Source organism: Lepidochelys olivacea (assembly GCF_965140295.1).
Source record: "Lepidochelys olivacea isolate rLepOli2 genome assembly, chromosome: 20".
NCBI lineage: Eukaryota > Metazoa > Chordata > Testudines > Cheloniidae > Lepidochelys > Lepidochelys olivacea.
Genome location: NC_140430.1, coordinates 20,763,319 through 20,786,520, shown reverse-complemented (window position 1 = coordinate 20,786,520; position 23,202 = coordinate 20,763,319). Strand labels below are relative to the sequence as shown.

General features: G+C 42.3%; 1 protein-coding gene across 8 annotated transcripts; it reads left to right on the top strand.

Annotated features, from left to right (window-relative positions):
* Positions 1-537: 537 nt before the first annotated feature.
* Positions 538-21,784, top strand: ILF3 (interleukin enhancer binding factor 3). 8 transcript variants are annotated; one of them, XM_084610669.1, is made up of 20 exons: positions 538-657; positions 6,210-6,302; positions 6,386-6,612; positions 6,942-7,122; positions 7,487-7,634; positions 8,950-9,041; positions 9,428-9,523; positions 9,906-10,017; positions 10,738-10,835; positions 11,256-11,367; positions 11,469-11,579; positions 11,876-12,075; positions 12,588-12,758; positions 13,254-13,391; positions 13,610-13,786; positions 14,074-14,227; positions 14,514-14,567; positions 18,331-18,696; positions 20,787-20,915; positions 21,133-21,784. In XM_084610669.1, the coding sequence occupies exons 2-20, from the start codon at positions 6,300-6,302 to the stop codon at positions 21,264-21,266; spliced, it is 2,703 nt and encodes a 900-aa protein (XP_084466795.1). In that variant the 5' UTR covers positions 538-657; positions 6,210-6,299; the 3' UTR covers positions 21,267-21,784. The 8 variants fall into 8 exon arrangements, with proteins under 8 accessions (XP_084466795.1, XP_084466794.1, XP_084466793.1 ...); XM_084610668.1 differs by having other exon boundaries at positions 14,071-14,227; positions 20,787-20,924; XM_084610667.1 differs by having other exon boundaries at positions 11,469-11,597.
* Positions 21,785-23,202: the final 1,418 nt, after the last annotated feature.

Below are 23,202 nucleotides of genomic sequence, written 5' to 3'. Positions count from 1 at the left end.
CTGAGGCCAGTCCCCCGCCCCCTTCCCCTCAGGGCAGCTGCCCCCCCATGCCCCTTTCCCCTCAGAGCAGCCAACCCACACTGCCCCCCACATCCCCCTCCCTTCAGGGCAGCCTCCCCACACTGCCCCCCTCAGAGCACCTGCCCCCCACATCCCCCTCCCTTCAGGGCAGCCTCCCCACACTGCCCCCCTCAGAGCACCTGCCCCCCACATCCCCCTCCCTTCAGGGCAGCCTCCCCACACTGCCCCCCTCAGAGCACCTGCCCCCCTCGCATTCCCTTGCCATCAGGGTGGCCGCCCCACCCTGCCCCTCTCCCCATCGATCCCCTCGCCCCGCCCCCTCGCCTCGCACCTGCCCCAGTTCCCCGCGCGCCGAGCCACCTCCCCCTCGTTCTGAGCCCGCGGCGCCGCGCGCGGAGACGCAGATCCGAAGGAGGCGGAGCCTAGCCGGGCGCGCAGGTGACGTCGCAGCGGCGTCCCGCGCCGATTGGTGGGGAGCGGACCCGGCGGCCTCCCCACGTGATCCCTCCCTGCCCCCCCGACGGCCCCCCTCCCCCATTCTCCCGCCGGCTCCTCCCCCCTCGCTGCAGTCGGAGCCGAACAGCGCTGCGCACCGCACCGTGTGGGGAGCCGGCGGCGGTGGGCACGGCCCGGCCGGTGAGTGCGGCCTCGGGGAGCCGGGCAGCAGCCGGGCAGCAGCCGGGGAGCGGGGCCGGGCGAAGCAGGGGCCGCCCCCGGCCTGAGGGAGTCCCCGCGCTGAGGCGGAGGAAGGGGGGGCGGTGCTGGGCCGCGGGGGGGCGGTGCTGGGCCTACTCCCAGGCCTGGCGGCCCCTTCCTGCCCGGCCTGAAGGCGAGCGGGTGCCTGGTCCCCCACCCCGGGCCCGGGCCCGGCCCGGCCCCCCACTCCGCTCGCCCCATTGTGCTGTGGAGACAAAATGGCGGCGGATGGCGGTTGGGCCGGGAGTAAAAGCGGGGGGGGGGGGAGTGGTACGGCGCGGGCGCACAGGGGGGTGCTGCGCGCGCACCTCGCTCACCCCCTCGCGCGCTGCCCGGCTTGGGGCGGCGGGGGGGGGGGACGGTGGCGCGTGCGGGGTCTCGCGGCGGCCGCGGCTCCACGCGCTGCTCGGGGCCGCTTTGTTCTCGCTGCCGCCTTTGCAAATGGCGGCGGCGGCTGCTCCTCGCGTGGGGGGCCCGATCCTCCCTCCCTCCCTCGCTGCGCGGCGCGATGCAGGGGTTTCCCCCCTCCCGCGGTCCCGGGGCCGCCCGCTCCTCCTGCAGAGGGCGGAGCGCCGCATCCCGGGTAGGCCGCCCCCCGGCGTGCACCAGTGGCAGCCCGGGCAGAGAGCCGCGCTCGCTCAGTGCTCCCCTGCTGCGGGGAGCAGGGGCCTGCCCGAGGCGCTCCCCGGCGCGGCAGGAGACGCCTACTGCCCGAGGCCTGCATCCTGGCAGGAGGCTGCAGATCTCTGCCGCTCTCAGTGCAGTGAAACAGCGCTGTGGGGGAGGGTGGCTCCGTCAGAGCACAGGCCCGGAGGGGCATGTAGCAGAGATGGGGAAACATCCGGCCGGGTCCCATTGAGTTCGTCTCCCCACAGCTTCCCTGGTAGCTGAAATTTCTCCTTTGTTCTACTTCAGACCAGTGTTCAGAGCTGCTGGATTTCTCTGTAACTCAGAATTCAATGTAAAGTACGACTCGCGGGTTGGTAATGGCATACCTACTGAAAAACCTGGAAATCTCTGCTTTCCATTGACATCCTGCATCTCTTTACATTTGAGCCAGGTTTTGTAAATCTTCCCACAAACAGGCTGTTCTGGGACCAAGATTTGAACAACTCAAAAATGTGTCCTGTCCTGTTAGTGAATGAGAACTTGAAAGCCTACAGAACTGGTCATAAACAAAAATGAAATGGAGTACCCAGTCTTATTCAAATTGAGGAAGTTAAAAAAGAAAACTGTATAAATGGAGAAATAGAAACTATTTTTTTCCTCATCAAGCTAAGATATCACAGAATAGATGGGGTATCTTTATAAAAAACGCAAAAAAGAAAAGGAGGACTTGGGGCACCTTAGAGACTAAATAAACTTGTTAGTCTCTAAGGTGCCCCAAGTCCTCCTTTTCTTTTTGCAGATACAGACTGTAACACAGCTGCTACTCTGAAACGTTTATAAAAAAACAAACTTTAAACCTTTAGCATTCTAATTACTCTCTTGCTTTTCACCCACATGAGCCAGTTTAGGCCATTACTTTGAAATGCAAGAACCCAGTGCTTTATTAGCATTGGAATAATTAGTTAAATCATGAAATGGAAATGATAGGAGGAAGTTTTAGCATAGTAAAGAACATGATGTGATTTCGAAGTGTGTGTGTGTTACCTTTTTTAGTCCTTTTCCCACATTTTATTGAATGTTAACTTTGTGAAGCATTGTCGATAGTTCACACCATAAGTAAAATTAATGTTTTTAACCTATTCTGTGGTTACCTTTCCTGCAAGGTCTGAATCCTATGATGCTGCAGAAACCATAAGTAGCTCTTTTTCTCACATTAAAAAGGGGTTTTTATGATCTTAAGTGCATAAATAATATTAGTCTTAGAAAACTGGAAATTTCAGTTTAATCTGCTGTAGCATTTTCTGGATGTGACCTTTAATTTTTTTTTTTATTGACACGATTCAGAATTTCTCATCTCACTTGGAGAGGGAACAATACAGATGTCATTAACAAATATCAATGTATGGCTGTCAACACTTATTTACAAAATTAATATTCAGGGTACAAATAAATATAAAAGTAATTTTTAGTAAATTAAGTAGATATTTGGCTAACAGGTGAGGGCATTTTTGAGAATTGGTACACATACTTTCAGAAGTATTCAGAATCCAGACTCAGGCCTTCGGACAGGGATTAGAGAGGTTAGGACTTGTATATGTTCCTAACATATGACAAGGTGTCAGAATACCAGCACACCTCTGTATTACAGGATAAGAATGATCCTGGAATTGAAACATCTAGGCTTCAGTCCTGCAAACACGTACATGCTTATCCTTATTATTGCAGGTAGTCTCATTGAGCTAATGGGACTGCTCACAGTAGGAAAGTTTATCATGTTTGTAAATATTTGCAGAATTGCAGCCCTAGCTGTTTCTTTTAATATGTTATAAAAGGCTGCATGGTGAAAATTCCCCACTTGCTGTGTCAAAGGATTAATGATAGTGAGTTGTCTTCATCATAGGATATTACTTTGTGGGATTGGGGGACTGCCTTTTCCTTCTGTATTGGTACAGCACCTAGCACAATGGGGTCCTGGTCCATGACGGGGATCTAGGCACTATGATGATACAGCTAATGAAACATAGAGCAGCACTGCTTTAGTAAAATACTGAGTGTTTTGCCACTTCATTGCTAGTGTTTTTTTCTTCCTAGCCCCTCACAATAGTTTATATTTATTTAAGATGTGTCCGGATTAATTGCAAATTAGTATTATTGAAAAAGTGATATGGCATCCTGAGTATATTGTCAATGCTAAGTATTTTTATAGTACTCATCAGGGTGTTTTTGTTTTTTACTGTCTCCTAAGATACCTGTCTGCATGGATCCCAGTGTAATTTAATGTAATAAAAGTTAAAATTTAGTCCCCTTTTTGTGAAGATGTATGTTCATTTGCAAACAGCTGAAATTCAAGTACATGTATTTGATTCTGATGTGTAAAATTCAGTTGAGACACGATTGCTGTGTAAATCTGAGGTAGGTAGGAAATGCCAGACAAGGTTAATATGGATGCATTTAAAACAGTTCGACAAAATCTTAATTGAAATTAAGCAGAGCCCAGTAGTGGTGTTGAAGTTAAGGGTCTGCCAGCACTTGTCTCCAACTATAATTTCTGTTGTAAACCTTTACAAATTTATTCATTAGCTCTGAGGCTTGATAACTTTGCATCACCTTTTTGAGCTCAGTAAGAATTTCATGTTGGAGATGCCATATGCTTAGATGTTTTTAGCCAGCACCTAACAGGTAATCTAGTTCCTTGAAGTTATTAGAAAACTAGGAGTTTGGGGTGGGGGATAAATTGACCTTGTAATATTTTGCAGAGAGAAATCATGGAGACTTACTAAAGATAAATATTTTCAAACTGATTTTGATTTACTGCCTCTATTTCAATAAACTGTTGGTTCTTGTCATATTCTTATTTCATAGCTTCCTGCATTCTTACTGCTGTTTAAAACTAGAAGGGTAAAGCCAGTTTGGTGCTAGATTGTATTTTGGGCTTCATGCCAAAAGTCACCTGCACATCTGAAAACGTTCTTGGAAAGGTGTTGCCTTTCACAAAGAATAGATATGAATCCTTAGGAGATTAATCTTACCGCCATCTATCTATCTATTAAAGAGTGATCAAATGAAGAAACAAAGGGGTAGAAGTTTGAGTTGATACAGAGTTAAAATCCAATTATGGCATAAACCAGTGGTTCTCAAACTTTTGTACTGGTGACCCCTTTCACATAGCAAGCCTTTTTTATATATTTAACACCATTATAAATGCTGGATACAAAGCGGGGTTTGGGGTGCAGGCTGACAGCTTGCGACCCCCCCATATAATAACCTCCCGACCCCCAGTTTGAGATCCCCTGGCATAAACTGTTTTAAAGCGTTTTGTTCGTTTCTAAAGATGACCTCAGAACGGTGATGAGTAGTTCCATGGAGATTCTTGTACAACTGTAGCACAACAATTATGGGAATTATCAAAACACTTGTATTCCTACACAAAAATTAGCTAACTTAGAGTTTAGTTTGCACAAGTGTATTTCCTCATAGGTAGGCCTGGAAGGATTAGATTTTTATCAATAAACATGGATTTCATTGAACACACAAACTGATGGAAAAAATGTTAACATTAAAATTTATACATAGTCAAATTAAGAAAAATGTTGTTTGAATTATTAGGGTTGGTTATAAGGATATTTACTTTGTATATTTTGACATGTGATGTTGACAATTTGTTTTAATGGTTATAAAGCTTTAATTTTTTGAATCTGAGTGTCGTCTGTCATGAAATAATGGTTTGACCCTCCACGTAATTTCCTGCAACTGGTGAAAATTTAAACTGATAAAAATAACACACAATGCTTAAAAATAGACATCAGTATTATCTGTCAGAAGTATAAAAAATCCCGAATTCTGCCATGCCTACTCAGAACACAAATAGTGAAACAAGGAAAACAAAAGTTAAGGCAGTGAACATAACCATACTTGCTCATATATCATCATAGTGAAACAGGCTGCCCGTTTACTTGTAGGCAGTAGGATGAGTTGGTGATATGGGAAATAGATTATCGCAAGTGATCACTTAGGCCTGTCTGGGATGAGCAGGCATTGGAGGATCCTTTCTGCTAGGACACCAGGTTGTTCCTTTTGCCATGAAACTGCAGTAGTTAGTTAAGTTTGCAGTGATTCCATTTTTCATGCTCCACTTCACTAGTGGAAAGTAGTTTTGCATTAACTGGGGATTTAGTTAGGTTGGACTTAAAAATTCATGTCTTTAAAATGTAGAGAAGGGCTTGTGTAGTGGATTTTTTTTGTAAAGAAAATGAGTGTGTGTTTTAGGCAGAGGGAGGCTATATCACTTCCCCAAGTCCACAATGGGTACAGTGTAAGAGGTAGGATTAGAAATCAGGCAGTCTTTTTTGCTCAGACCATTGGACTCTTATAATTAAGTCTTTAGACAACATGAAACCTCACTCCTTTTGTGCTCTTGAATGAAATATAGCATAGGGTTGGCATTATACATTTAGGTCTGTGTAGTTATTTCACATGTTGCATTGCACATCTTGGATGTATGGTAGTGGTTGTCAAACCTTTATTAAATAGATATATTTGATGTAGCACTTGATGAGCCCTGGAATGTTTTTTCATCCTTCTAAAAGTAAGAACTTTTAAAGCAATCCATACATGTTAGAATGGTGTCTGTATGGCAAACTTGACTTTGATCATTATTCTGCATTTGGGTTAATGTTCAGCTACTATATCAATGCCTATGGGTATTGGTCTTCAGGGGTAGAATACTTGGTCAGCTATAAACTGTTCATATGGTCCTAATCTGCACAGTTTATACACCCAATTACTTTGATAACAAATTTGAGTTACAGGTATGTACTTACCAAGTAGACAGATGATTTATCAGTCCACCTACAAATCATTGGTAATTATTTTTCTGTTTTTAGATTATAGAAAGCTGTATTGGTTGTAGTTCCTTGGAGGAAGAAGTTAAATAAGTACTTTTTGAAAGCTTCAGCAAAGATTCAGAAGCAAAAATGGTAAGACTCTGAAATCTCCAGCTTTCAGAAATAAATATTATTCTTAGTCTATTATTAAATTGCATCAAATTTTGTCTTTTCAGCGACCGATGCGTATTTTTGTGAATGATGACCGCCATGTGATGGCAAAACATTCTGCTGTTTACCCAACTCAGGAAGAGTTGGAGGCAGTTCAGAACATGGTCTCCCATACAGAACGTGCTCTCAAAGCTGTATCTGACTGGATTGATGAACAGGAAAAAGTCAGTGGGGAGCAGCCAGAACCGGAGGCCATGGAAACAGCAGTCGAAGAAGAAAACAAAGAAGGAGGGTAAGTAACATTACTAGTCAGCTGTTTTATGGGGACTCTGTCAAGTGCTTCAGTAGTATTTTTTTCTCTAGACTGATAGTAATGTGTTCTTAAGTGCTTGAAAAGACATTAGTTCTCATTTTCTCCCTAATTCTGACATTCCATAGCCAGAGGAAATAAACATGGAATTCAAGTAATTTTCCTGTATGTGTATAGTAGTAGTGCTCATATTTTGGATCTAAACCTTTACTGCTTTGTCCTGTGAGCTAGGTTATTTTAAGTGTCCCTTTAAGTGCACTTCAGGCTTCGACTTTTGTGCTGCCATAACTGCATTTACATATTTTTCACAGGGATCAGAAGGCTGCCGAGCATTTGACTAGGACCCTTCGTGGAGTGATGCGTGTTGGGCTTGTAGCAAAAGGCCTGCTACTGAAGGGAGACTTGGATCTTGAGCTAGTTCTCCTGTGCAAAGAGAAACCCACAACTGGTCTCTTGGACAAAGTAGCTGAGAATCTTGGTGTACAGCTTGCTGTGAGTAAAATCCTTTGATTGTGTATGCTTGTCACAGTGAACACACACAAGTGAATGGATTAAAGGGACTAGAAGGTTACTGGGATATTTATTAGGCTTCTTACTAAGACAGAATGGGAAAATGTGGTTAATATCTTTACAGAACCACCTTGTCTTTACAGAAACACCTTGTAAAGTAGGTGGATGTCATTTGCCGCAAACAATTTTATAATATCACTTCATAAACTAACTAAACTGAAAAGTAAGTTATAGCATCCGTATGAGGCTTGTTGATACTCTTAAGGGAAAGGGCGGTGCTGTGCACTTGGAAGAAACGCATAAATCCAAGAGAAAATTTCTAAATGGTAAAATTATTATATTGTAGACTATTACTGAAGATAAATATGAAATAATCCAGTCTGTGAGCGAAGCTGCAATTATCATTAAGAACACACAGGAGCCTCCATTGACGCTGACCATTCACTTGACATCCCCTGTTGTGAGAGAAGAAATGGAAAAACTGTTAGCTGGAGGTATGGAAGACTGAAAACGGCTAACAGTCAGTCTGGGAACTTACATTGTGTATTGCTAATCACTGTTAAAATGTGCTATTCAATTTCAGCGTAGGTAGTCCAAGTTGTTTGAGACAAAAATATTTCATGCAGACAAATTCAATTTCCAGATTGTAATACTACAAGAGACCATGGATGTGGATAATTAGAAACAGACTCCTAAAATTGAGTAGCACCTTTCAAGTGGTATTTCACTTTTCTTACTTGGGCCTTTAGTTCACTAATATATAATGTTGTTTAAATCTTTTTTTATACCTAGCCGTGTTAAAGGCCCACACAAATGACATCAAATGTAAGCTTGTACCTTAAAAAATATTGAAGGCTTCTTGTAAATGACTTTTGCATGTACATAAAATTGGATATGTTATATAAAATGGTTTGTGTTGCAGCAAAAATGATAGGTGCACTGTTGGGTCTCTTTGGCTGTTTTATCAGCTAAAGTTCAGAATTCCAGGACGTGATGCAGAGTTTTGGATAAAGTTAGACGCCATCCATGATCTTATTCAAACTTACTCTTTGGAATAAGACGTCAAAAATATTTTCACTTGAAAAATCTCTTACTATAATCAGTTCTGTATCACAAGCATCACACTATTTGACTCATGAACTTGTATGCATAACAAGTGTTCGAACTAGCCTTATCTAAAACCCTGGTCTTCAGACACTTCAAAATTAGTAACACAAATCTTCAGTTTTGCTGCAGCACAGACTGGAGAATATTTTTGTGCTCTATTGATTGTCTATGGTTCTGATATCTGACTTCGTCTACCAAGCCTTCTAGTTTGTCAATTTTAGGGACGCTGGACCTTTGACCAACAGGACGCACTCTGTCACGGGCCGGGGCCAGGGCAGTCAAGCCTTGTGGGCGGAGGGGGTTCCCTTGGCTTTAGAAAAGCCTTTACCTCTGCTCTGGATGTAGAGTGAGGGTTAAGTTCAAACTTCCCTTTCTGTTAGGTACCGTAGAATTCTACTTTCTGAAGCTTTGTTAAAGCAGTATAGGCTTTCTGTCCCCTCCTACACAGAATTCCTCTTTCCCCTCATAGTATAGGAGTTAGCCTATTCCCTGTTACATTAATCTCCCCCTCTCTGCAGTGTGAAGTTCCAGTTAAGGGTAATAAAGTGAAGTGTACTGCAGACTATCCTTTCAGGTAAAGGGTATAGCTCGAGATCTTTTGGGAGCCTCCGCTGCCCTTTAGGAAGCTGCCTCATCCCCTCTCCACCTGACAGAACCCCCTTGGTCAAACTGTGCCTGTCTTCTTATTCCATCCACGAATAGAAACGCTATCAGTCAACGACACCCCGGACGTTCTGGACAGGCAGAAATGCCTTGCTGCCTTGGCGTCACTCCGACACGCCAAGTGGTTCCAGGTTTGCATTTTGTTCTTATATTTGTCTTTAAGTAGCCAGTTAAAGTTTACAAATATCTAACTTTATATTAAAGTACTTTAACATTGGACGATAGTTGTGCTGAACTTAGCGTCTGTCAACCATACAGTTGCTAAAGAAGCACTTAAGCGAATTTAATGTTCAAAGAGGAAACTTTTTTTAATGAGTAGATGCATAGTTGCTGCTTTGTGTTAAGAGTAATGTCACTTTTGTACACTGTAATTACTATTCCGTTATAAAATTGTAATGATGTAAATATATATTGTTTACCCTTGACAAAGTAGCACTGCAAAAATTAATATTTGTCTGCACATAAATTGGTTTTGGTATTTTTATTGAATATGCCTTTGCTTGATTACTTATTCTAGGCCAGGGCTAATGGTCTGAAATCGTGCGTCATAGTCATCAGGGTGCTGAGAGATCTGTGTACTCGGATTCCTACTTGGGGACCACTTAGAGGATGGGTAATTCTTTCTTTTTTTTCTTTTTTTTCTTTTTTTTTTACTGTTTTCTGAATTGTTTGGTTTTATTCTTTAAGTCACTGGAGAGAACTGTTCTTCAGTCTGAAATGCCATTTTCACAAATTGCAACTTTCTTTAATTTGAAGACATTATTGAAGCATTTTGGTTTTGAAATATACACTTGAAGACTTTCTATATGATCACATACTTTGGATCTGTAGGCTGAATTTAAAGTAATTTCTAAACTTATGGCAGTTACAGCCCTCTGCTTCTTATATTCAATTTGGTGATTCTTTTGCTTTTGCTTAGGCATTTGTTGTAAAGTTTCCCTAAAACCGTCATGTGTCTGCATCTCTCACTTTTTAAAATCTCAAATGTTTTACAGCCTCTGGAGCTGCTGTGTGAAAAATCAATTGGAACAGCTAATAGACCAATGGGAGCCGGTGAGGCCCTGAGAAGAGTACTTGAATGTCTTGCATCAGGAATTGTTATGCCAGGTTAGATGGTTCTCTGCATATACATTTCAAAGCAAGAAATCACATGGGATGCAATTAAAGTTTGGTGCATTATAGTATTGTGTGGTACTTACAAGGCCCCCTTCATTGTCAGGGATGCTCTAGGTCAGTGGTTCTCAACCTATTTACCATTGTGGGTCACATATATGGCCCAGTGTGTTATGTGGGCCACATCCAATACTACCTGTATGGCCCTGAGGATGTCACATGGGCTGTAGCTCTGTGCTGATTGGGCTGCAAGCGACCCATGGGCCGCAGGTTGAGAACCACTGGTCTAGGTATACTTGATCCTGCCTCAGCGCGAGGAGGAGGACAAGATGACCTCTCGGCCCTTCCAGCCCTACATTTCTGTGATTCTGTGTTTGCACAGTTGAGATTTAAAAGTTCATAAAAATATGTAGCATAAATGGGTATTACAGTACCATCATTTTATCTAGGGCACAAGGACCCATGATGATAAGCCCTGCAGTGTGAAGTACCAGATTCTACAAGTGTTAAATTGGTTGTCTTACTTTCTAAGTGGTATTAACCAACTTCACTTATAATTATACTTGTAAAATAATCCAGATAAATTTCAAAATGTTGGACGTTGATCGGTGTTACACAGATGAGTGTTGAATGATGCCAAGGGAATACTTAGTTTAGTTTTTTTAGAAACACTAGGATAATTCTCTGCATATCTTCCTTGTTTCCTGCCTTCAGATGGTTCTGGTATTTATGATCCTTGTGAAAAAGAAGCCACTGATGCTATTGGGCATCTAGACAGACAACAAAGGGAAGATATCACACAGAGTGCTCAGGTATAGTTTTGCCTACAGATGTTGCAAAAACTTAATGAGTTCAATTTATGTTGAACTTCCATATTGGTTAATGGTAGTCTAGTAACCTCTCTGAGGTTGGTTTTAATTTTTTTAATACCTAGTCATGTAAAAAAAATGGGTCTCACACTAAAAAAGAAATTTATAGTTTCATCTGCCAGAAGCAAAGTATCAGGTTTTAAATAGTGACTTACCGCTGTGGCCCAGGTTTTGGATTGAACTTAGAATTCTAAGGAGCATCCCATTTAAACTGAGCTGTCTTTTTTGGTGTGTTTTTTGTTGTTGTTTTTTTTTTTTTTTTTGAGCAGGGGTGGGTAGAAGATTCCTCTTTGAACTTCTGCAGTGAGCAAATATTACTTTAGCAACTTGTGCATCCCATTAACTTGTGTTCCATCTTTTTAGCATGCTTTGAGACTTGCTGCTTTTGGCCAGCTTCACAAGGTCTTGGGGATGGATCCCCTGCCTTCCAAGATGCCCAAGAAACCAAAGAACGAAAATCCAGTTGACTACACTGGTAGGTATTGGAATAAACGAATACATTCTCAGTGCCCAGTGCTCTTGCTACTCCATCACTCAGTAATTGATATATTTAGCTGCCTCTTATGATCTTTACAGTCCAGATTCCCCCCAGTACCACATATGCCATCACCCCAATGAAGCGTCCTATGGAGGAGGATGGAGAGGAGAAGTCTCCCAGCAAAAAGAAAAAGAAGATTCAGAAAAAAGGTATTGAGTTAACCAGAGGTAGGTAACAAGTTGCTGCCTAAGAGCTGTTTTCAGACTAAATGAGGGGCAAACTGCAGAAGAAAGTGTTTCTTGTGGAATGGCTTGTAAATCTGAGTGACTGGATTTTTCTCCTGCTTTTTAAGGCTTTATCTACTGTAAATGATCCTTTCAAATCTGTACTTCTAAACAAGAAGTCCACAGTGGCAGATTGTAACCTCTTATTGTCTGAACTCAGTTGTCAAGTTTGTCTTAAAACAAATGTGCATGTCTAACAAACAAACTGTTTTTCTGTTTAGAGGAAAAAACTGAACCTCCCCAGGCTATGAATGCACTGATGAAATTAAATCAGCTGAAACCTGGTCTCCAGTACAAACTTGTGTCTCAGACTGGTCCGGTTCATGCTCCTATCTTTACTATGTCCGTGGAAGTCGATGGCAGTACGTTTGAGGCATCTGGACCTTCCAAAAAGACAGCCAAATTGCATGTGGCAGTAAAAGTAAGAGCTTTGTCTTCATGTAAACACTTTTTCCCCCCCCCTTCAAATTCCTTTCTCTAAAAAACATTAGTATCCAAACAGTTACTCCCTTAGACTTAATCTTCTGGAAGATCATGTTAGAAATCATATGTGAAGTGTGTAGGCCCTTCTACACTGGGTACAGTTTTGTGTTGAAGTTAAAACACTGAAATAGTAGCAGCCCTTGACGGATTAAGTAAATCACTAGCCAAAAGACTTTACCCTTTTTGTTGCCAATGTTTAAAGGGCCTGCAGGGCTTGGGGGAATGGTTATAGCCTCCTGGAAGTTTTAGCACCATCAGTGGGGATGGATGAAGCTTGGGCTAATACTACATTTGGAACGAATGGAGGTAGTTGTAATTTCTGGGACAGGGCCAGTGGATCCACTTCTACACAGCCCTCTCAGCCACGTACCTCACCGTAGGGGTATAAGAGGCATGGAGGATATAGTGTCAGTACTTCTCAATGGCCTGTCTCCCTTCCTGCACCCCTAGGTGTTGCAGGATATGGGTTTACCTACAGGAGTGGAAGGCAAAGAGTCTGGAAAAGGAGATGAATCGGCAGAAGAAACAGAACAGAAACCAGTAGTTGCTCCTCCTCCTCCTGTAGTGGAAACTGTCTCTACACCCAGTGCTGCTTCTCCTCCCTCAGAGCAAACTCCAGAGGTGAGCACAGACTTCTTACGTCTTTTGAGACCAAATCTTTCCTCCAACCTTCAGGAGAGCCGTGTTGTGACAAGCTGCTTAAATGATTCTTTCACTCATGAGTCTGAAACTCTCAAGCACTTTTTAAAAGGAATACTGTCCACTTGAGTTTCAGTGGAGTTTTGATTAAATAGTGTGTCCTGAAACTCCTTACAATCCCGTAAAATATTTGAGGATTTTTTCTCTCCTGTTTTAAAGGGGTGTTCTAGGTAAGGAGCACACTGACTATACATAATGCTGACAAATGCAAAATAAAACTATAAAAATCATTAACTTTTCAGTTACAATAATTATAAGGGTTATAGCTGAAACTTTTATTCCTCAAACTTAACTTTCAATGTAACTTTCCCTTTAAGACTAACATTTTCCTTAATTATAAAAACCATAAGCATACATTGGATAACTCCAAGTCCAACAGCTCTTTGTACCTTTAATGGCACTTCTAATTTATTTTAGAATGTGAAACAACAGGGACCAATCCTGACTAAGCATGGCAAGAATCCAGTGATGGAACTCAATGAGAAGAGGCGTGGTCTAAAATACGAACTGATTTCAGAAACAGGTGGCAGCCATGACAAGCGCTTTGTCATGGAGGTAAGCGACTTTGTAGTTCTCTGTACACAAGGTTACATTTATAGACATTCTGTGCAGCTTTAACTTCCAGGCCTAGTAAAATTTCACTAGTTCATACTAATTTCTGTCTGACACTGTGCATGGAAGTAGCAAGCTATGCCATAATTTACCAACATAGCAGTGTCAAAAGTGACATCTCTTGTGTGATTCATAGCATGGTTATTTAATCTGTTTCTAAGGTTGAGGTTGATGGGCAGAAATTTCAAGGAGCTGGCTCAAACAAAAAAGTGGCAAAAGCCTACGCTGCTTTAGCTGCCCTAGAGAAGCTGTTTCCCGATGCTCCAGTTGCTATTGAGCCCAATAAGAAGAAAAGAGCCCCTGTACCTGCAAGGGGAGGACCCAAGTTTGCAGTAAAGGTAGGTACACTTGCTGGTGATTTTAAATGTTTCTGTTCTGTGTGTGTAACCTAAGCAATGTTACTCAACACCCCAGAGAGGCAGAGGAGGGGTGGTTGTTATCCCCGTTTGCCTTCGGAGAAACGGAGATTGATTTACCCCTAGGTTTAGAATTAGGGCCAAACACTCAAGTTCGTAGCTCCGTTCTACCTGCACTGGACTTTAGAAACACAAATCCATTTCAGGTTGGGCACTGAAATGCTGATTTAAAAATAGAGTTGTGTAACAAGGTGTCTCTTCCACAGCAGCATAATCCAGGTTTTGGAATGGGAGGCCCCATGCACAATGAAGTGCCACCTCCCCCAAATCTGCGTGGACGTGGCAGAGGAGGCAACATCAGAGGCCGTGGCAGAGGCAGAGGTGGATTTGGTGGTGGCAATCATGGTGGCTATATGAATGCTGGTGAGTTACCGTGAATGTTTCACTCTACTAACTAAACGTCTGCTGTCGCATGTTAAACTTAATACATGTAAAGTGAAGTAGCTGTTCACAAGTAGGGTATCTCCAATGGAGTTGATCAGCTTTCTTGGTTTAAGCATATAGGTGGTAATAGAGTTCCTACATTACACAAATTAGATAACTTACGCTGTAGCTTATTGGAAGTGAAGTTTGTTTTAATGAGCTTTTCATTCCTTTCATCAACAATAGAAAATGAATATCTTAGAGTAATTGCTTTCCTCCATTCTAGGAGCTGGATACGGAAGCTATGGTTATGGAGGAAATTCTGCAACAGCAGGCTATAGTAAGTGTTAAGGTTTTAATCTTTGAAACACAGCACCCAACTGGGGTTACTCGAACTCTGGGTTTCAACATACAGTGATATACCTGTACCTGAACCATCATAGCATGTTCATTTTAAAATGAGAAATAATGAAAGGGAGCTGAATCAGATGTTTAAAACTTAAACTCAAATCCAGGTAACATCAGGTTTCCTCTTCAAATGTGAATATTTTAAATTTCTCTGCTTTAAGCCATGTGAAGCAATCCACCACTCTTGTGAATAAGATTTTCCTGAAAATACACAGCTATTTGTCTTGAGAAGAAGCCTTCATTGGGGGGTGACAGGAGCAGAGAAATCTAAAACATGACTTTCAAATGTGGCGCATTTTGCCATCTTCAAAAGAATTCTAATTTTTTTCTCTGCTCTGTCTCCCCCTTTTGTAGGTGACTTTTTCACAGACTGCTACGGCTATCATGATTTTGGGTCTTCCTAGATCATCTAAAAGTATTGCAAAAAACAGCTTTTTACTCCAATTTTCTCGAACTCCAAAACCCAAAGTGTTCGTGCTGTGTCCCTGTGCTTCACTGGGTTTCTCAACAGTGGCTTTTCACCGCAGCTTGTCTGAAACTATTAGCCGGCAGAACTTAAGACAGTGGCAGTTTTTATTGTGATTTGCCTTTGAACTTGCTCGTAATTTGATGTACACAACAGGGGGAACTAATTATCCAAGAACGTTTTTGTGCAATTTGCACAAATTTTAAAGTCAGCTCTGTTCAGCATAAAGGCAAAAAGCCCACCTTTGCTTTTTATGGAAAGCATTACTTTATTTTTAAGAAACAAATACTGAAGTTTTAATCTACCTTTGTCTTAATTTACAGCAGGTTTTGTACAAAATTTAAGCCTTTTAATAAACACCAGAACTTGGGTTGATGCCTCTGACAGTAGGGAAGATACTTTCAACATTTCTGAATCTAGTACAGCCCAGCATTTTAAGCATGCAAAATGGTGACTTGTATGTGCAATCATATGTGCTAAATTAATCTTTACATACTTTGTAATACACTGGTGAATAAATGCTGGAGGGGTGTGACTTATTGTGGCTGCTAGCTAGTATACTGTCAAAGGTATTGTACTGTGCTTCCAATACTGGTACAATAAATATCCAGGCATTAAGGAGTTGATGTAAAAGTGTTAGTTTTCATGACTTCTTAAAAATGCGTGGGTTCATTAGTTACATAAAAATGGGCTTTTTTGATCCAAGCATAAAGGGCCTAAAGCACTTCAAAAACTAAAATGTCCAAGGGTTGCAAACCCAGCAGGCTGACTGGCTGCTCAGGCCATCTGATATTCTCTGTAGCTTATGCCTCTTGTAAAATGCACATTGCCCTAAAAGCAGAAGTATTTAATAGCCCGGACAATGAAACGTCATAAGAGTTTGAAGTCTCAGGGAATAAATTGCCTTTTGAGACTCTCTAATATTTAATAAAAGATCATGTGTTCGGTCCTTTATTCTTGCTATGATACTTATGTTTCAAAATTGTATTTTCTTTGTCACTGTTCTTTTTAGCTGCAAATCCTGAAGCATTGCATTAATTTAATTTGTGAGGCTCAATAACCTTTTAGTTAACTCAATAATTTAAACTGGTGAAAACAGTAACCTGTCAAACATCCGGTTGCTGAAACCTCCTTGGGCAAAATTTTAAATATTCCGTGTGAACACTTTTTAAAAAAATAATGCATGTCCTATTTTTTTTAGAAAGTTATTGTTTGAGATAATGTCTTTTTATACAAGGGAATAGATATTGTTCTGAATGAGGTGAAAATGCCATTTTTTTTTTAAATGAATACATGTTAAAGTAACTTGTGTGTTGGATATTTTTATTCAGTAGTTTTAACTGAACAGGGGTGGAATTTAGGCATTGAACAGTGTTAACACTTGCCTAGTTAAATATAAAGCATTCATCTAGAAATGACTGTCCCAAAAGCTGTCTTAACTCTCTTGGGAAAAGCATCAACTTCCACCATTTACGTTTTCAGCTCAGGTGATGCAGGTTTCTCCCTCACCTCGCATTCGGAAGAAGCTCACTTCTGCATTCTTTCATATATTCTTTTGCTATAACTCTGGATCTCTGTTTGTACCAAAGACTGGAGGTTTAGTACCAAGCTACACACTACAGGAATATTTTTTATTGTAGTATGGTATAACCATGTTATAACTTCTTTTGGGTGGAAAGAACTATTAAAGAACCTTGTTTCTGCCCTATTGAAATGTGGCCTTCTGCCCACAGAAGAAGACAGGTTATAACATGTTTATTTGCATAGTGTGGAAAGGGCCTTACCCTAATTTGGAGGTGGGGTGAAGTCCTTTTAAATGGCTATTCCAGGAATATTAGAAGTTTTAAACTAGTATGCAAAATAAAGAAAAAAGCTGGATGGTTCCTAGAGCCAGCTCTTCTGTACAAACTGCAGTTTGTATGTTGGAAATGAGCTCTGATTCACGTTCCATCATTCAGATGTGCTTTTTAAAGTTTCACAAATGTGGAGCTGTTAAAGGTCACAAGTTTACTCCTTGACTTTTTAACTTTACATTCTTCTCTATTTGAGAAGTACTATGTTTTTATTACACCCCTCCTTTGTTTCTAATGTAGTTTAACTCAGTAAAACTCCACCTGTCTCTCAAGCATCACTTAAGCTTCTGGAGCTGTGCGTACTCTACTGTGGACAGTGATGCAGGTTTTTGTCTAGATCCTAGTGGCTGTTGTTTCTTGGTAAATAAGAATCATGACCTTTATTAAAAAATCAAAATGCAACATACCTGCTCTCGTCTTAAGTTATTAAAGTAGGCCAATTATCTAGGGCCTGAACTGAACAATCCCTTAAACCTGAACATGTTTAAATTGGGCAGGAAGGTAGTTACTCAACAGTGCAAGATCCAGTCTGTTAGTGCCACAGGTCGATCAGAAAATAAGTTTCTAGCTGCCAAAAGACTAAGTACAAGGTTATTCCAGTTATTCCTTTTGGGGATCCTCAGCCCTAACACAGGGTTCTGGTAACCTTCTGAGTTCATGCTGATGCCAGAATTTGATGGAGTGAGCACTTTGGTACAGTTGGATAAGCTTTGTATAAGGCATCTTTGATTTCAGTCAAATTATTCCTATTCAAACAGCATTTCATGTGGAAAGTGCTCTTTATTTTAGAGTGATTTGCATGGGTGTTGGCTCTAAGTCCTTGTCACTGGAGTAAGAGTCTTCCTGATTTTCATTCCTTTTCTGTGGAGAATGAGCTTCAATTATCATTGGTGGCTAGCTTGTCTCCAGTGTAATTTGAGGACGAGACCAACTAACTTTGTAGAACATTAAGTAATAATTGTTAGATATTGTAACATGCATTGGAAAAACCACTAGTCACCTTGAACTTAGTTCTAGAATTTGATATAGATCCTTAAAGTTCTACACACATTTAATTCCTAAGACTTGAAGAGTTGTTTAATGAGCAGTGATAGTAACTGGAAGATCCTGTGTCAATGTGTATCGTGATTCCTTATCTACTTAAATGAACAAAATGTTACACCTGTTGGCCTTGTCTGGAATTACTTAAATCTTCTTGTGTTGGTCAAAAGAGTTCTGGAGTCTAAACTGCTGCTTATATAATGTCAAAACATCATAGTGTGATACAAGGCACACAACCATTTACATTTAATAAGGTATTTTTAAACAAAGTGGTGGAGTGACTGTTTCCTCAAGCCTGTCAGAAACACCGTTTGACTTCCTCTTCCTTTGTTCAGGCCAGTTTTATAGCAATGGTGGTCACTCCGGCAACACAGGAAGTGGTGGAGGTGGTGGTGGCGGCGGGGGCTCCTCTGGCTATGGATCCTACTACCAAGGTGGTGACAACTACAGCTCACCAGTTCCACCCAAACATGCTGGAAAGAAGCAGCAGCATGGAGGACAGCAAAAACCTTCCTATGGGTCAGGGTATCAATCCCACCAAGGCCAGCAACAGCAGTCTTACAACCAAAACCAGTACAGCAATTACGGCCCTCCACAAGGCAAACAAAAAGGATATAATCACGGACAAGGCAACTACTCTTACTCTAATTCCTACAACTCCTCTGGCGGAGGATCAGACTACAACTACGAGAGCAAATTCAGTGAGTGGGGGATTGCTTATAAGGACCTAAGTAGATACTCAGGGTTAAAATGCTACATTTGGGGGCCAGACAGAGATTTCCACAGGGATTATGAAGTCTTTTTGGGGTGAGCAGGTGGTACTGCCTTAAACGTTAGAATTGTAGTGAGCTTCAGGAGTTGTGATGATGGTACTTCAATGCCATGTTGGCATGAGAGTCCATTATGGGTGTGTTGCTCTGCTGAAACTTCCTTTATTGGTTAAGGAGCAGTGTCGTGGAATCAGGGACATGAACAGGGTTTGAAAGAATCTTCAAGGCCCGTAAACACCTCTGTCCAGAAATACTGTTTCTTCATGCAAAAACAATGGGGAGTCCTTGTGGCACCTTAGAGACTAACAAATTTATTTGGGTATAAGCTTATGCCCAAATAAATTTTAGTCTCTAAGGTGCCACAAGGACTGCTTGTTGTTTTTGCTGATACAGATTAACATGGCTACCACTCTAAAACCTGTTTCTTCATGATATACAGTCCAAATGAAAGATGGCTAGTGAGAGACTAGCCCTTGATCATGTGTCTGGTCTGAGATGCAGAGAATTACAAATTCTAAATGCAGGCCCATTCTGTGTACCTGGCCTTTCTATTCCTGGTGATTCTGGGCAGAAAATCCGTGGGTTTGACATAAATATATCCTCCTATTTCGTGTAGTTTAGATACCGTATTTAGTGTTCAACTGGAAAGAAGTAGGACTCCCAGTGAATGTAAATCTGTATTCTGAAATGGACACCCTGTGGACTTCATTCCAGAGTGAGATGGTATCCATATTCAGGATCTGAATCTGCTAGAATAATGTAGGTAGTTAGTGAAGTTAAACTGTCCCTGTTACACGTAGGGCTGGTCTACATTGGAAACTTAAGTCAGCATAGCTACACCTCTCAGCTGTGTGACAAGCTATACCCCCGAGAGAAAGCTAAGCTGGCCCACACCCTCGTATAGACAGTGCTAGGTCCACAGAAGAATTCTTCCACGGACATAGCTACTGCCTCTCGGGGAGGTGGGTTAACTACAGCAATGGGAGAACCCTTCCTCTCGCTGTAGTGAGAGTCTACACCGAAGAGATTCAGTAGAGCTGCAGTTGTGCCGCTGTAGCATGTTAAGTAGAGATGCAGCCTTAGTAGTTTGCTGCCAAATGTAGCAGATACCAGATTGGCCTTTTGACCTGTTAGACTGATCTCTCTCCCATTCTGATGCTACTTCCCATGATCAGTCAGAGCTGTACCAAGGAGAGACTATAGTCTGTTACAGGGTAACTTCTCCACAGCCTGTACAATTGTGCTGCGTCTTTGTGGATATTGTCTGCTACATTACCACTAACGTGATCAGTTGGGCATTTAGTCTTTAACACTGTAGAAGAATAAACATTTGATAGTTTTGGTCTTTCCATCACAAATCAAACTGCTTCAGGGCACTTATGCCAAAAGCCAGCCTTGGTTAAGGAGCAGTGTCGTGGAATCAGGGACATGAACAGGGTTTGAAAGAATCTTCAAGGCCCGTAAACACCTCTGTCCAGAAATACTGTTTCTTCATGCAAAAACAATGAGGAGTCCTTGTGGCACCTTAGAGACTTAACAAATTTACGTACAACACCCATGTAGTTTTTGGCTAGGCAAGGCTAATTGAGGCCACCCATGTGACTCAGCCAAAAAATTACCCAAGTCCCCACTCTCCACAAAAGGAATTTTTTTACTTGCATGAGCTGTTCTTCCAGCTGTAGGCCAGACCCTCCAGCCATATGCAATTGTACAGGCTGTGGAGACGTTACCCTGTTACAGACCGTAGTCTCTCCTTGGTGCAGCTCTGACTGATCAAGCCTCTCCTGCGCTGGCAGCTAAGCCTGGGGCACTTTTACCAGCCAAAGGCTGCAGGAGAAAGATTTTCTCTAATTGAACACTTGGCCGTAACCCTTACCTTGATGAGTCATAAACTCCTTGGCAGTTTCTGTTACTAACTCAGTTCTGTATTGATAGTCTAGATATTTTTAAGGTGTCCTGGTCTAAGAGCAGAGTTGCAGACTTCACTGTCAGCCTTGCTCAGCGTGTGTTCTCAATTGCAGGTTATGGTGGCGGCAGTGGCCGTGGTGGAGGTGGAGGAAATAACTATGGGTCAGGAGGTGCCTCATACAATACTGGTTCACACAGCGGCTATGGGGGAGGATCTGGGGGAGGAGGGTCGTCTTACCAAGGTAAGCAAGGTCAGTACACAACCCTCTTCGGCTCTCCTTTTGTAAAATGTGTTTGTGTGTGGTGCGAAGATGCAGTCACCACTCTTCTGTTTTCTGTGTGTGCTCTGCTGGATGGCAGCCCAGACTGGATAAGTAACAACAATTCTTGTTGCGTACTGTTGTGTTAAAATAGCTCGTCTCAACATGGTTTAGATGAACTCTTCTCTCTCCATTTCAGGTGGATATTCTTCTCAGACTAACTACAGCTCTCCAGGTTCAGGCCAGAATTACAGCGGACCCCCAAGTTCCTACCAAGCTTCCCAAGGCGGCTACGGCAGAAACGATCACAACATGAATTATCAGTACAGATAAACCGACCCTTTCTCCGTGGGTGTGAAGTTTTGTTACCTTCCGCATTTGCGCACCCTTTGAATATTCAGTTTTATTGCATCACAGTAAACATGTAAACCCCCGTTTCCATGTTGCAGTGCTCTTTGTGATATCCGTCACTAATGGTCGAGTACCTGTAATTCCATACTTAGCTGTATTTTGGACATCTATGTATTTAATGGTTTGTTAGTTGCCATTACAACTTTGTCTAAATAGAATTTTTGAGTTAATAAAATTTCAGTATCCTTTTTCTATTTAAAATTGTCATTCAAGTGTTAACCCAGTATGGCTTTAAATAGATAAGGGATATGCCATCTGTTAATGCTTTTGTGAAGTGAGTTAAACAAGCTTTCTGTATTTTAATGCTTTAGTGTTTCAGTTTTATAAGTGAAGATTTTATTTTAAAAACCAGTGGGAAAGAGTGGGTTTTGTATGTCTGGATCATTCAGGCAGTACATCTTGATTAAGCTGAATGTAGACAAATAAACACAAACTCTTGATGTCTTTGTCTCCAAACGTGTAGTTTTGCCTTGCATACAAATGTCAGCTAGAATGTTTGTCTGCAGCAAAATCTTTGTCCTCTTCCTTTAATAGCCACAGTGGCACAAATAGTGAAACATGGCCAGAAAACCATTTTGCAAAAATATATCCAGCAGCCCCAGAGGTGTGCAGATGATAGACCTGAATTAAATAGCTGTTTCTATCAATATAGAAAGTAGAACTCAATGTTTCTTCTCAATTATAAAAATTGGCTACAATCGCCTTTTTGGACCGTTCAGTCCTATTGGTTCATATCCAGGTTTGCCATTTTTACATTGGTTTTCTGCTGTGTAGCTGAAATGGGACCGAACTTGTCAGTCACCAGATCAGGGGGCTTGCCATTCCCATTGGAGCCTGCAACTCAGATCAAAGTTCCTCCTTTCTTTTCTCAGCTGGGAATTGCTGTGCTCCTCCAGCAGCGTCCCTTTAGGGCAGAGAGAATTGCTTGACTGTGTGAAGCAGCTTTGTTTTCCCCACCTCGTGCAGAGACTGAGCTCTCCACCTCATCTCCTGCCTTGGCAAAGGACATACTTAGGAATAGTGGTTCCCAGAGGCTTCTGTGGCTGCCCTTGGAAGCAGTGAGAGGACAAGAGCTTTGACGCTCCCTCAGTCTGGTATCTCACATGCCAGTGCTGCCGTGGGCAGAGAGATTCCAGCAGCAGCCATAGTGGGAATACCTCAAGCCCAGCAGGAGGCAGTAGTTCCCTAGTCGAGGTTTGGTGAGGTTCCAGTACCAACAGGGCTGTCCCTCCTGAGCCCCGGACTGCCTTGTGGCAGATCCCTGGTGGCACCATTAGCTGCAGACTCCCTATCAGTAACCAGTAAAGGACTGGGATTCACCCCTTTACTGGAAGTACAGCAGTGGCTCAGACCTACCTCAAGTAGCAGGGCACACATGGAGTCAGCAGCCCGTCTCCTCTGTCAGGGGCTGCTGAGTTTATTTCCCGGCCTATCCTTGGGAAATTAACCAGGTGGGAAGAGGCTCTCCAAAAAGTAACCATGCTGTTCATGAAAACAATCTACTAACCAGCATCTTCCCTTGCCTCCTTGCTTGCAGAGGATGAGTTCTCAGCCTCTAGCCAGGCAGAGGAAGAGACCCAAGAAAACTCCTTTCCTCCTAGCGAGCGTGAACTCTGCCGGCCGTGCTGTCCTAGGTACCCATGGACTGGAAGAGGTGACAGATCAAAAGGAAATCAGATCCTGGAGTACTTTTACATAAGAGAACAGCAATTCTTCTCCACCCAGTTATGGAGAACGTGGACACCAAAGAGCACCAGGCTGTCACAAACACTGACTGACTCTTGTCAAAATTAAAAAACCGCTCTACCTCGCCCTTGGCACACGAAAGATTGAGTGGAAGCTGAGAGCCGTCTCAAGC